The sequence below is a fragment of the Dermochelys coriacea genome, chromosome 3 (assembly GCF_009764565.3).
Source record: "Dermochelys coriacea isolate rDerCor1 chromosome 3, rDerCor1.pri.v4, whole genome shotgun sequence".
In the NCBI taxonomy this organism is placed as follows: domain Eukaryota; kingdom Metazoa; phylum Chordata; order Testudines; family Dermochelyidae; genus Dermochelys; species Dermochelys coriacea.
Genome location: NC_050070.1, coordinates 92,348,060 through 92,362,754, shown reverse-complemented (window position 1 = coordinate 92,362,754; position 14,695 = coordinate 92,348,060). Strand labels below are relative to the sequence as shown.

At 39.5% G+C, this 14,695-nt stretch overlaps 1 protein-coding gene across 12 annotated transcripts in view; it reads left to right on the top strand.

Moving 5' to 3' along the window:
- FAM184A (family with sequence similarity 184 member A) overlaps positions 1–14,695 on the top strand; it is a 189,890-nt gene that overhangs the window by 108,257 nt on the left and 66,938 nt on the right. For all 12 annotated transcript variants that reach the window (XR_006279942.1, XR_006279944.1, XR_006279943.1 and 9 more), the window contains 3 exons: positions 6,093–6,254; positions 8,419–8,540; positions 8,741–8,891. Coding sequence is in view for 9 of the 12 variants with exons in the window: in XM_038394939.2 (XP_038250867.1) it covers positions 6,093–6,254; positions 8,419–8,540; positions 8,741–8,891 (435 nt within the window). In the remaining 3 variants the exon portion in view is untranslated. The remainder of the gene's footprint in view (positions 1–6,092; positions 6,255–8,418; positions 8,541–8,740; positions 8,892–14,695) is intronic.

Below are 14,695 nucleotides of genomic sequence, written 5' to 3'. Positions count from 1 at the left end.
TGTCCTATACTTTCCTGTTGCAGAAGTGGAGTCCAGCTGCTTGTTCCTTCAGCATTAGCTATTGGCTTATTTCAGTTCATATTGGTTTAATGTTTCAAGGATATCTTTGCAATGAAAATGGAAACGTTTTTTAATTCAAGTTGAGGTTCACATGTATCACCAAATCAGAGGCCCCATCCTCACAGGCTATGTGAGGCTGAAATACTAGTGCTCTACACAAAGTATTTTTTATACAAACTATACAAAGCACAAAATCAGAAATATCTTGCATCTATCGATTAGATAATTTGTTAAAATAGGACAGAAATAAAAGAAGAAATGTACTCGTTTTTGGAAGTTTTCAGAAATTAGTTTTCAGAAATTGCTTGCTGTTTTCTAACATTATCTTTGCCATTTTTTTGCTGCTAGTCACAACTGATCCTTTTTTTATCTTTTATTTCATAATCTTTATAAAGAGACCAAGTTATTGACAATTAAAAATAAGCTATTGTGTATAAAAAGTAATATATGTTAGAAAAGGAGAGGGAGAATGAGAGAAGAGAAACAGCTCTTTTGGTTCTGCCTCTTGTATAATAAAGTATATTATATGTGCCATTTTTGTTTTAATGTTTTATTTCTTTAGCTTGAGCTCCATCAGTATTAACTGAAGACATTTCTCCATTGCTTTTGACAGACAAGTAGCTTTATTGATGAAAATAAGGCCTTCTGGTACCTCCTGTTTCTGCTCTTTACTCATCTCAGCACTTGTCTTTCTCTTTCTGCTTTTTTTTTGTCTGCCTCAAATAGTCAGATATGTATAGAGCACTTAAATTCTTCAATTTTTTTATTCATCTTCCTTGTTTCTCAATTTAATTTTCTTAGCTGCATCTCTAATGACTGAAATAAAGAAGGTAATGGGAAAGAAAGCAGTTAATCAGAAAAACCATTGCCTTAGAGTTTGAGCTTATCCTTGGCCACCTTGGAAACATTTCTTACTTCCTGCCTCAAGGCCCTGTGTAGCCCTCAAAGACCTGGGCAGATAACCGACTCCTTATCCAGAATCTGAGGCAAAGTGAATATTACTACAAGGAGGCCCCAGTGGAAAAGCCTGATAGATTTTTTTTTTTTTTTTAACCAATGGTCCAGGGCAGATAAGAGACTAGTGCAGTTTTCCTGTTATATTGGGCTTTTAAAAGAAGTCCCATCCGACCAAGAGGGATTCTAAACCACCGCTAATGGGCCACACTTTGTATAACTACAATAGGACCTCAGAGTTATATTTTATATTCCTAGTTTCCTAGATACAAGAATGATACATTCATACAAACAGGATTAAGACACTTGGTAGATTATAAGCTTTGTAATGATTAGTAGTTAGTGTTCTTCAACTATAGATCTCAAAGTGTTGTACAAAGGTGGATATGTATCATTATTTCCATTTTATATTTGGAGAAACTAAGGCACAGAGAGGTGAAGTTACTTGCTGTGTGACACTGAACAAGTCAGTGCAACTTTCTGTGCCTCAGTCTCTCCATCTGTAAACTAAGGGTAATGATACATTTGTGTAATGGGTTCACCAACTTTGATAGTAATGCTGCTATAGACTCTGTCTTTGCCTGTCAGTGCCTAGAGAGTTGATTCTAGAAGGAACCTGTAGTTGGGAACATAAGGGACAGAAAGTAGTTTCTCATCAGCAACGTTCTAATCAGGGATCCCTGAATGATTGCTTTTTTCTGAAAGGGCTAAGAGAATTTTCACAAACTATAAATATTGTCTGGACTCGAGCAACAGCACTAAACTGTTTCCATGGTGCTAATATAGTTCCTGAGTTTGTGCTTTGTTGCTTGAATTGCAACCAGAGGGCAGTGCTGAAACTACAGTAAACAAAGCTTAATTATTCAGATTGAAATTTCTCTAGGATACCAAGGTTAATGCTATGCCTCTTGCAAGGACCATGGATGTTCAGGGCTTCAGTTTTACATTTGTGACGTTGCACTCCATATGATTTTATGAAAATATACTAATGAGTGTGAATATAATGTAACTGGAATATGCTTCATGCAAAAGGTCTCTTGTAAGATATCATTACAAAGCTTATAATCTACTGAGTGTCTTCATCCTATTTGTATGAATGTATCATTCTTGTATCTAGGAAACTAGGAATATAAAATATAACTCTGAGGTCCTATTGTAGTTATACAAAGTGTGGCCCATTAGTGGTGGTTTAGAATCTTGATGGCTCCCATCAACTAGGGCAATTGACTGTAGATGGCTCTGTTTACTTGCAAGCCTTCTTGTGAGTCAGGCCGGGAAGAATGAAGGCTTGGGGTCTCACAGGACATGTGACCATGTCACCTGGAACTGGAATCCATCTTTAACCTGGTGTTTTTCCATTTAGAAGGAGTGTTGGGGACCCAAAGAGACAAAAGATTCCCGCCTTGTGCCAAAGGTATATAAGGGGGTGGAACAGATCAAAGGGGGATCCAGTCATGAGAAATCCCCTAGCTACCATCTGAGCTGGAACAAGGACTGTACCAGGGGAGAAGGATTTGGCTCAGACTAGAAAGAAATCTAGTCTGTGAAAGAAGCTTATTGGAACATCTCTGAGGGTTTCTTAATGTATTAGGCTTAGACTTATGTGTTTTTGTTTTATTTTGCTTGGTAATTTACTTTGTTCTGTCAGTTATTACTTGGAACCACTTAAATCCTACTTTTTATATTTAATAAAATCACTTTTTGCTTATTAATTAACCCAGAGCAAGTAATTAATACCTGGGGGAGCAAACAGCTGTGCAAATCTCTCTATCAGTGTTATAGAGGGCAAACAATTTATGAGCTTACCTGTATAAGCGTAGAGTAAAACATATTTATTTGGGGGTTGGATCCCATTGGGAACTGGGTATCTGGGTGCTAGAGACCGGAGCACTTTCTGAGCTGTTCTCTGTTAAGTCTGTTTTTTGTTAAGTTTTCTGGTGGTTCAGACCTGGGTCTGTGTTTGCATCAGGCTAGCATGTCTGGCTCAACAAGACAGGGTACTGAAGTTCCAAGCTGCCAGGGAAAATGGGCTCAGAGGTAGTCTCAGCACATCGGGTGGCAGTCCCAAGGTGGTTTCTGTGACCCAACCTGTCACAACATTTTCAAAAGATGACAGGCACTTTCAGTAATATCTTTATCACCATGCTTGATCATTGGTTTGTTATTGCCTCAGAGGAAAAATTGCCTCCTAATGAATCAAAAGTACCATCTGCTGCAACATCTAGGTTTCCTTGGAGATTTCTGTCCAGTTTTGAATTAGACAAAACTCTGTTTAGCTTATACGTTATCACTCATCATTCTGATTTTGATTAACACTTTTTTTCCAGCTAACTAATTCAGTAGTGTTTTTATTATTCCTGAGACAAGGTGGGTGAGGAAATATCTTTTACTGGACCAACTTCTGTTGGTGAGAGAGACAACCTTTTAAGCCACATAGAGCACTTGTACAGGTATGAGAGAGAAACTCCCAGCATCACAGCAAAATGCAAGGTGGAACAGATTGTTTAACATAAGTAGTTAGCATGTGTTGTAATCAGCCATTCAAGGTAGAGTGGCCTATTAACACTTCTGCAGTCATAGGACAAAAAGAGGGGGTTAGTTGGTTATAGATAGTTGTAATAAGCCATGAATACAGTGCTTATGTTCAGTCCATGATTTTTAGTGTCTAACAGAGTAATGAATATAAGCCCCCAAGCTCATCTTTTGAAAGTTTGTGCAGGATTCCTTTGAGGAGGAGGACTGATAGGTCACTTTGTGAAAAGTGTTCACTCACAGGTGAATTGGGTGTTTTTTGTCTTTTTATCATTTTCCTGTGTGAATTCATTTGAGATCATAGTCATTGACTAGTTTCTCTCACATAGTTGTTGGGGCATTTAGAGGTATATCACAGGTTGTGATAGGCATATGCAAGATCCATGGATCTTGGAAGGTGTGTTTGGGGCAGGGGATTGTTGATTGACATGGCTGCAACTACGCATCATTATTCCTGGTATTCTTGGACTTGGCCTGTTTTTAGTTTTTCTTCTGTTTCAATTTTTAATTTGTTTATAAAAATAATAACTAAGGAAACCAAGAGACTAAGAAGCAAAGAAAGACCTAGAACAGGAGGAGCTGAGGTGCCTTCTCTTCATTGGTTCTGCTGCCTGTGTATCAAAATTTATGAGAAAAATCTAGATAGGATATGAAAGTCCAGAAAACAAATTACTAATAACTGATCTTTTCCTCTCTAATGTTGAGGAAAATATCTATAACTGTTGGTAATATTAGTATTTGTAAATAACTATAGAAACATGTAAATATATATCTTAATTCTCTGCCCCAAATATTGAAACCAAGTTTACTCATATTTGTAAAATAAATAATTGCGGACTACTATGTCACATTGCTCAGGGTTAACGATTGCATACTTCGTACTGTATACTTGAAGTGGAGGAGTTCTTAAGGTCACCATTAGATCCTTTTCTCTTTAATTTCTTGACTTCTAACAATTTGAAGTTTTTCAAATGAAGAATTTAATGTAACGTTCTTGTAGTGTGTTAGAGGATTTTTTGTATTAAAATGTGTCCTGACTAATAGTTAAAATAGGTCAATAAAGGGTGTGGAATTCCCGGTGTCTGTTGCTTGGTCAAGGGCTTTTTTGAACAGTTCGCTTACTCTTTCATCACTTTTCCTTTTGCTGCTCCTTTTGCTGTAGTGTAAGTTCCTCTTGGTGATTCTCCTGTTCCCCAACTTTTCACTCAGCTTCTGCTCAGACTCTGGGGCCAGAACCAAGTTTCTTCTTTTCCCTCCGTCTTGCTGCTAGTCTTTTGACAGGGGATGAAAGTCCCCTTGGCATTTCACCTGTTCCCTGCTGCACCCGCTCATGATCATTGCTACTTCTGCGGGGGCTCTCCTGAGTACTTCACCTGCTAATCCTTTCCCCCCACGCTCCTTGTTGCACCTACCCCTGGGGCCAATGTGCCCCGTGTTGTTCTCTTGCTCTGCTGTCTAAATCTGCCAGGTCCCAGGGTCCCCTTTGGTTAATGCTTTCCATTCAGTCTTTTTTGCCTTAACTTCTTTAATACAACAGCATTGAACTATAATACCATGCTGACAAAAAAGGGAGACTAGGCTCAAGAGGAGTAGAACAGCACCTGCTATGCTTTCATAGTGAGGAGGAGGACTGGGAGTCTAGCAACAGCGAAATGCGGGAGGAGAAGGAAGGACTGAGCTAGCACCCGAGAACAAGACCATATTTGGTCAAAATGAGAGTTAAGGACTTGCAGGATCTGATTGCAGGTGCAAAGTGGCCCAGGCAATACCAAAGTCCAACCCATTTTTCATGTGTTCTTACCTCAATTCTTGGCTATGTATCCCTAGCTCAGTCCCTAAATTCCACACACCGTTTCAGAGCACTGCTACTTCTTCTGCTCTTACTGCTTGCCTGGGTGCCACTCTGGCAGTCTACCCCCCCCCCCCCCAAAAACACTCTAACATGAGCTCCTCCTATTTGTATTCTGTAAAATTTTTCACAAAATGTTACAAAGTGCAGGTTTGGATACCTTTTCCTTTAAAGGTGTTCAGTTGTTAATCTTACAAATATTGTAAATTTAAATATATAGGAGGAATTCTGCCTGTCAGTACATGAAAATAGTCATATTGAAGAGAAAATAGGTTGCACAGACAAAAATTGATTTACAAGGAAGAGAATAGTATTCACTAAAGTAAAACTCTTTGTATACACAGGGATCGAAAACCCGTGCCCGGGCCTGGCTTGTGGGGCTCTGACTCCACAGTTAAAAAAATCACTGTGTAGGTGCTCAGGCCCATGCTAAGTCCAAGCTCCGAAACCCTGCAAGGGAGGAGGATCCCAGATCCTGATCTCCAGCCTGAACCCAAATGTCTACATGGCGATTTTTTTTTTTAGCCCTGCAGCCTGAGCCCTGCCAGCTGAGTCAGCTGACCTGGGCCAGCTTTTGCCATACGGTGGATCTTTTATCCCCGTGTAGACGTATCCTTAGAGTGAATGATATGAGGCTGATTTTGTTTAGTTCCCATTAGTAATGATTATGAAAATATTGTATCTCTTAATATTGTAGGTGTGTCGTCTACAAAACCTAGTAAGAAAAAGTGAACAAGGCCTTGGTGCTGCAGAAGGACACATCTCCAATCTTCAAGAAACCCAGGAAATACTCCAAAAAGAACTAGAGTTAACCAGAGCAAAGCTGAGAGAGACCACGGATTCATTGTATAATATTGAGGTAACCACGTGATGGGAAAGCAAATGATTTAAAACACAATTACAGTGTTTACTGACTGTTTTTTAAATGTCAAGACCTGGTTTAATGCAGTGGTTCTCAAAGCCGGTCCGCCGCTTGTTCAGGGAAAGCCCCTGGCGGGCCGGACCAGTTTGTTTACCTGCCACGTCCACAGGTTCGGCCGATCGCGGCTCCTACTGGCCACGGTTTGCCGCTCCAGGCCAATGGACATACTAGCCGTCCTTCCCACAGCCCCCATTGGCCTGGAGCGGCAAACCGCGGCCAGTGGGAGCTGCGATCGGCCGAACCTGCGGAAACTGGTCCGATGCGCCTGGGGCTTTCCCTGAACAAGCGGCGGACCAGCTTTGAGAACCGCTCGTTTAATGGATATATTAAACAAGTGGCTTCATATAGCCCTATTAAAAAAAATGCTGATTTCATTTTTTTTTTATTTCAAGGCTTAGAACATAAAAATTAGATATGAACATTTTAAGAGGTCATTTCTATTATTAACTGAATGTTGCTACAAATACATCTTTCTCTAGCTAATTGAAATTGTACTGTAAACAACTCTGAGTAGCTGTATTAGAGCTAGAATTTTGTGTTTTACTCTTGTTGGTTTTCACTTCATGTGCGCTCAAACCATGAAATAACAAACATTTAATTGACATGTCCTTTTTTAAAATTTTCTTTTTAACAGTGGAAGATACCCCTAAAAGACTGAGTAAGAAAGCTTTAGAAAGCAAATGCGCAAAGGTTCACAATTACTGTAGAGTGAAAAAAGGTGTTAAGAATATTCTTCTCTTGAAACTAAATTCAACAAAAACCAGTAATACTGTTTGGTGAACCTCTGACTTAGTCTGCTATATAAACATATAATTTATTTTTGTTGTTTTGTAAACTAAATTTGCTGTAGGATTTGCACCTTAAATTATGTGTGCGCTTATGTATGTGAAAAGACTCTCTGTCCCCTCAGTTAATTTCCTTTTGAAAACCTACTGAGTGAGGCCTCACAGAAATGTAGGCTATTTAGAGACCAATTTGCTTATTGCGTACTGTCATTTTCTTTCCATTGCGTTTCTTGAAAAGGAAAACAGCATTTTCAGTATTTATTTGTTTTTGTTGTTTTTTCCCTATCTAAAATCATAATTCTCTATTTGTGATGTCATACGTGGTTGCTATGGAAAATATCCTTTTACATAAGAAATCTTTTAGGTAAATGCTTAAACGTGAATAATCCCATCCCCTATTTGGCAGAATAATTGTCTTTGCCAAGGTCCAATGTAAAAGATTAAAAGAACCAATGTACAGGTTGCTAGTTTAGTACTAGCATCTTTTTTTGTCCCAACCTGTAACATTCAGATAACCACAGTGCATTCAGAAAGAATAAGCATCCGAAATTTAAATGTTCACATTTAAGAAATGGTTAGTACTAGCAATTGTCTCAGCAAGTTTTAGAATGTATTGATTAGAGCAGGGTGAATACTGCAAAAAGTGTCCCACGAATATTCATTTAAAAAAAACTCTGATACTCTCCACATGCCTCCTGTATTGGCTTTTCATAAATAAAGCAAACACTGCTGGCAGGAATGTTTACTGTAACTATCAAGTTTAAGCAAATATTACAAAATGTTCAAATGAATTTTGAATTCCTGATTACAAGTGTCCACCACAAAAACTGGATTCTTATAATTATGCCTGGCCAGGCAAGGAACAGAAAATCATAGCATGTGAACTTTGTATCTGATCAAAATAGCTCAAATGTTGAATTTCAAGTGCTGAATACTTGCAGCCAACCTTTTGCATATAATGCATACAAACAAACATTACTTGCATAAATGATTTCTTTAAAAATTTCAAATAAGTAATAAATTAAAGAAAATATTTTGTCAGAAATATAATGACAGAAGTATAATTCAGGGAGCTCAAATATTTGTGGAGCTGAAAATAACAATGAATTAGGAGTCAGATTTTTGAATTATTTTATTAATTATTTTATACTTTAATCATGTTATAATAAGGCACCTGTAAAAAGTGTTTAATGACCAAAAATGTCAATTCGTGTCCTATACACTGGCAGGAATTTTATTTGGATTCAGAGAAAGATTTCTGTTCAAAATACTTTTTTGCAGCTGCTGAGTCTCCATTATAAAGTTTGTATTTTCAGGGGGAACTAGAACAGGAGAGACAGCAGCATGAAGCAAAGATTTCTGCCATGAGGGAAGAGGAGAAGATGAAAGTTGACAGAATGGCTCATGACCTAGAAATAAAATGGACAGAGAATCTTCGGCAAGTGTTTTTTCTTTGTTTTAAATAGGAAAGAAAAGCATGTATTAAATGAAACAAGTCATTATTAATGCAATGTACAGGTACAGCAAATATATTTGTAATTATGTAAGTATTTCAAATTCACTTCTCAATAATACTTCTTAATTTTTATTTTTATTAAATGCTAGATCATGTTTTAGTTGTATTGCTTTTTCTTTCAGACAGGAATGTAGTAAACTTCGTGAAGAGTTGAGGCTTCAGCATGAAGAAGATAAAAAGGCCGCCATGACTCAGCTCTTGCAACTGAAAGAACGTGAAAAAAATGCTGCCAGGGATGGCTGGCAAAAGAAGGTGGAAGATCTTTTAGACCAGGTAACTAGAATGGCTAGTTAAGTATCAGAGGAATGTTATAATGGTTTATTACTGACTAATTGTATGAAAGCAGTATAAAACTTATCTCTTGGCTTAATTTGGATGATAAATCATTAGAGATTACTCAGTAATAACAATACTAATTTAATGTGAAAATGTTTCTTACTCATTAAAATGATGAGAAAGAGTATACTCTTTTTTTCCTTGAGGTACTGAACATGAGGAAACTGTTTTCATTTCTTTGGTATTCTTATCCCCGCTCTGGATTTATGCCTCTCTACCTATTAATGTTTCTTGTTGTAGGTATTTATGTATGTTTATATTGCTTAGTTAGTTTTGTAATTATTTGGAGGTATCATACACGTTTATATTGATGGTACAGTAGAAACCATTTAAAAAGTCAAAATTTGCCAGTTACCAGTATCACCACACATTTACTGCAGCTATCTCCTGCCCTAAATATAGGGGAAACTATCGTAATCTCAGACACTACTGTGTGGTAATTTTTGATAAATGCTGGCTTTTTAATTGCAGTTACTGTGTGTATTCATGCTAATATTTACTATAATAAAGTGCTTCCCCCCTGTTGAATCATTCACACAAATTCTTTGTTCTATACTTTTTTGCAATGCCAGTAGTGAAGTAGCATTGATTTGATTGACTACTTGGATGAAAAAGACAGATAAGAGAAGGCCAAACATAATTTTAGTGACAGAAAGGAATAGCTTTTTGGAAACGATTTAGTAAACACATGTTGTTTTTGTGCCTGTATGGTGACTGCTTCAGCTATGGCTTCAATTTTGAGAGCTCAAAAACTTAAGTGTGCAGCTTTGTGCTCACAAAAGAAAAGGAGTACTTGTGGCACCTTAGAGACTAACAAATTTATTTGAGCATAAGCTTTTGTGAGCTACAGCTCACTTCATCGGATGCATTCGGTGGAAAATACAGTGGGGAGATTTATATACACACACAGAGAACATGAAACAATGGGATTTATCATACACACTGTAAGGAGACTGATTACTTAAGATGAGCTATTACCAGCAGGAAGGAGGGGGGAAAGGAGGAAAACCTTTTGTAGTGATAATCAAGGTAGGCCATTTCCAGCAGTTAACAAGAATGTCTGAGGAACAGTGGGGGGTGGGGTGGGGGGAGAAATAACATGGGGAAATAGTTTTACTTTGTGTAATGACTCATCCACTCCCAGTCTCTATTCAAGCCTAAGTTAATTGTATCCAGTTTGCAAATTAATTCCAATTCAGCAGTCTCTCGTTGGAACAGTGGTTCCCTTAACACACCCAGCAATATTGTTCATCTGTCCAACTATACTCTTAGCCCAGAAGAAGAATCTGTCCTATCTCGGGGCCGCTCCTTTTGCCCCTCCACCCCCACGAACATGATACAGTTCTGTGGTGACCTAGAATCCTATTTTCGACGTCTCGGACTCAAGGAATATTTCCAACACACCTCTAACCAACGTATTAACCCACAGAGACCTTCCTGCCAACACTACAAAAAGAAGGATTCTGGGTGGACTCCTCCTGAAGGTCGAAACAGCAGCCTGGACTTCTACATAGAGTGCTTCCGCCGACGTGCACGGGCTGAAATTGTGGAAAAGCAGCATCAGTTCCCCATAAGCTCAGCCATGCAGAACACAATGCCATCCACAGCCTCAGAAACAACTCTGACATCATAATCAAAAAGGCTGACAAAGGAGGTGCTGTCGTCGTCATGAATAGGTCAGAATATGAACAAGAGGCTACTAGGCAGCTCTCCAACACCACTTTCTACAAGCCCTTACCCTCTGATCCCACTGAGGGTTACCAATAGAAACTACAGCATTTGCTCAAGATACTCCCTGAAAAAACACAAGAACAAATCTGCACAGACACACCCCTGGAACCCCAACCTGGGGTATTCTATCTGCTACCCAAGATCCATAAACCTAGAAATCCTGGACGCCCCATCATCTCAGGCATTGGCACCCTGACAGCAGGATTGTCTGGCTATGTAGACTCCCTCCTCAGGCCCTACGCTACCAGCACTCCCAGCTATCTTTGAGACACCACTGACTTCCTGAGGAAACTACAATCCATTGGTGATCTTCCTAAAAACACCATCCTAGCCACTATGGATGTAGAAGCCCTCTCCTCCAACATTCCACACAAAGATGGGCTACAAGCCGTCAGGAACAGTATCCCTGATAATGTCACAGCTAACCTAGTGGCTGAACTTTGTGACTTTGTCCTCACCCATAACTATTTCACATTTGGGGACAATGTATACCTTCAAATCAGCGGCACTGCGATGGGTACCCGCATGGCCCCACAGTATGCGAACATTTTTATGGCTGACTTAGAACAACGCTTCCTCAGCTCTCGTCCCCTACTGCCCCTACTCTACTTGTGCTACATTGATGACATCATCATCATCTGTTCCCATGGAAAAGAAGCCCTTGAGGAATTCCACCAGGATTTCAACAATTTTCATCCCACCACCATCAACCTCAGCCTGGACCAGTCCACACAAGAGATCCACTTCCTGGACGCTACGGTGCTAATAAGCGATGGTCATATAAACACCACCCTATATCGGAAACCTACTAACTGCTATTCCTACCTACATGCCTCTAGCTTTCATCCAGACCACACCACATGATCCATTGTCTACAGCCAAGCTCTACGATATAACCGCATTTGCTCCAACCCCTCAGACAGAGACAAACACCTACAAGATCTCTCGCAAGCATTCTTACAACTACAATACCCACCTGCTGAAGAGAAGAAACAGATTGATAGAGCCAGAAGAGTACCCAGAAGTCACCTACTACAGGACAGGCCCAACAAAGAAAATAACAGAATGCCACTAGCCATCACCTTCAGCCCCCAACTAAAACCTCTCCAATGCATCATCAAGGATTTACAACCTATCCTGAAGGACGACCCATCACTCTCACAGATCTTGGGAGACAGGCCAGTCCTTACTTACAGACAGTCCCCCAACCTGAAGCAGACACTCACCAGCAACCACACGCCACACAACAGAACCACTAACCCAGTAACCTGTCCTTGCAACAAAGCCCGTTGCCAACTTTGTCCACATCTATTCAGGGGACACCATCATAGGGCCTAATCACATCAGCCACACTATCAGAGGCTCGTTCACCTGCGCATCTACCAATGTGATATATGCCATCATGTGCCAGCAATGCCTCTCTGCCATGTACATTGGTCAAACTGGACAGTCTCTATGTAAAAATAAATGGACACAAATCAGACATCAAGAATTATAACATTCAAAAACCAGTTGGAGAACACTTCAATCTCTCTGGTCACTCGATCACAGACCTAAGAGTGGCTTTCCTTCAACAAAAAAGCTTCAAAAACAGACTCCAACGAGAGACTGCTGAATTGGAATTAATTTGCAAACTGGATACAATTAACTTAGTTTTACTTTGTGTAATGACTCATCCACTCCCAGTCTCTATTCAAGCCTATTTCCCCATGTTATTTCTCCCCCCACCCTACCCCCCACTGTTCCTCAGATGTTCTTGTTAACTGCTGGAAATGGCCCACCTTGATTATCACTACAAAAGGTTTTCCTCCTTTCCCCCCTCCTTCCTGCTGGTAATAGCTCATCTTAAGTGATCACTCTCCTTACAGTGTATATGATAAAACCCATTGTTTCATTTTCTCTGTGTGTGTGTGTGTGTGTGTGTATATAAATCTCCCCATTGTATTTTCCACCGAATGCATCCGATGAAGTGAGCTGTAGCTCACAAAAGCTTATGCTCAAATAAATTTGCTAGTCTCTAAGGTGCCACAAGTACTCCTTTTGTTTTTTGCGAATACAGACTAACACGGCTGCTACTCTGAAACCTGTTTTTGTGCGCACAATTAATTATGGGTGCATATGTTAGTATTTCCCCATCTAATTACCTGATTTTATACACTGTAGGAAATTTAAGTTTGTAAATGCTATAATTTGTGCCCATAAAAGTGGAGGCTTCTGAAAACCTTGACCTAAATTATCTTTTACAGCTTGGATGTTATCAAGGACTTTTGCTTGTCTCATTTTTAAGAGTTCATTCTCATTTTGAGTAGTATTATTTTTGAAGACTCATTTACTCCCATTTTTTCAGCTTGTAAGTGGCACATTCTCAGTTACATTCCCAAAAGGAGCTCAATTTAAAAAGTGGTACATCAGCCAAAACATGCTAAACTTTGTGTTTTTTTTTTTAATTTGTGTTAAAAATACTTTAATTGTTTAAAATACTTAACAAAATGTGTTGTAATTAGGGCTATCAATTAAATCGCAGTTAATTCATGCGATTAAAAATAATCGCAATTAAAAAAATTAGTCGTGATTAATCGCAGTTTTAATCGCACTGTTAAACGATAGAATGCTAGTTGAAATTTATTAAATGTTTCTCGATGTTTTTCTACATTTTCAAATATATTGATTTCAGTTACAACACAGAAAACAAAGATTGCAGTGCTCAATTTATATTACTTTTGATTACAAATATTTGCACTGTAAAAATGATAAACCAAAGAAATAGTATTTTTCAGTTCCCCTAATACAAGTACTGTCATGCAATCTCTTTAACGTGAAAGTGCAACTTACAAATGTAGATTTTTTTGTTTGTTGCATAACTGCACTCCATAACAAAGCAATGTAAAACTTTAGCGCCTACAGTCCACACAGTCCCTACTTCTTGTTCAACCAATCACTAAGAGAAACAAGTTTGTTTATATTTATAGGAGATAATGCTGCCCGCTTCTTATTTACAATGTCACCTAAAAATAAGAACAAACGTTTGCATGGCACTTTTGTAGCCAGCATTGCAAGGTATTTACATGCCAGATATACTAAACATTCATATGCCTCTTCATGGTTCGACCACCATAGAATCATAGAATATTAGGGTTGGAAGAGACCTCAGGAGGTCATCTAATCCAATCCCCTGCTCAAAGCAGGACCAACACCAACTAAATCATCCCAGCCAAGGCTTTGTCAAGCCAAGCCTTAAAAACCTCTAAGGATGGAGATTCCACCACCTCCCTAGGCAACCCGTTCCAATCCTTCACCACCCTCCTAGTGAAATAGTGTTTCCTAATATCCAACCTAGACTTCCCCCACTGTAACTTGAGACCATTGCTTCTTGTTCTGTCATCTACCACCACTGAGAACAACCTAGCTCCATCCCCTTTGGAACCCCCTTTCAGGTAGTTGAAGGATGCTATCAAATCCCTCCTCACTCTTCTCTTCTGCAGACTAAACAAGCTCAGTTCCTTCAGCCTCTCCTCATAAAGTCATGTGCCCCAGCCCCCTAATGATTTTCATTGCCCTCCGTTGGACTCTCTCCAATTTGTCCACATCCCTTCTGTAGTGGGGGGACGAAAACTGGACACAATACTCCAGGTGTGGCCTCACCAGTGCCAAATAGAGGGGAATAATCACTTCCCTCAATCTGCTACTAATGCTCCTGCTAATACAGCCCAATATGCAATTGGCCTTCTTGGCAACAAGGGCACACCGTTGACTCATATCCAGCTTCTCGTCCACTGTAATCCCCACGTCCTTTTCTGCAGAACTGCTGCGTAGCCAGTCGGTCCCCAGCTTGTAGCGGTGCATGGGATTCTTCCTTCCTAAGTGCAGGACTCTGCGCTTGTCCTTGTTGAACGTCGTCAGATTTCTTTTGGTTCAATCATCCAATTTGTCTAGGTCACTCTGGACTCTATCCCTACCCTCCAGCATATCTACCTCTCCCCCCAGTTTAGTGTCATCTGCAAACTTGCTGA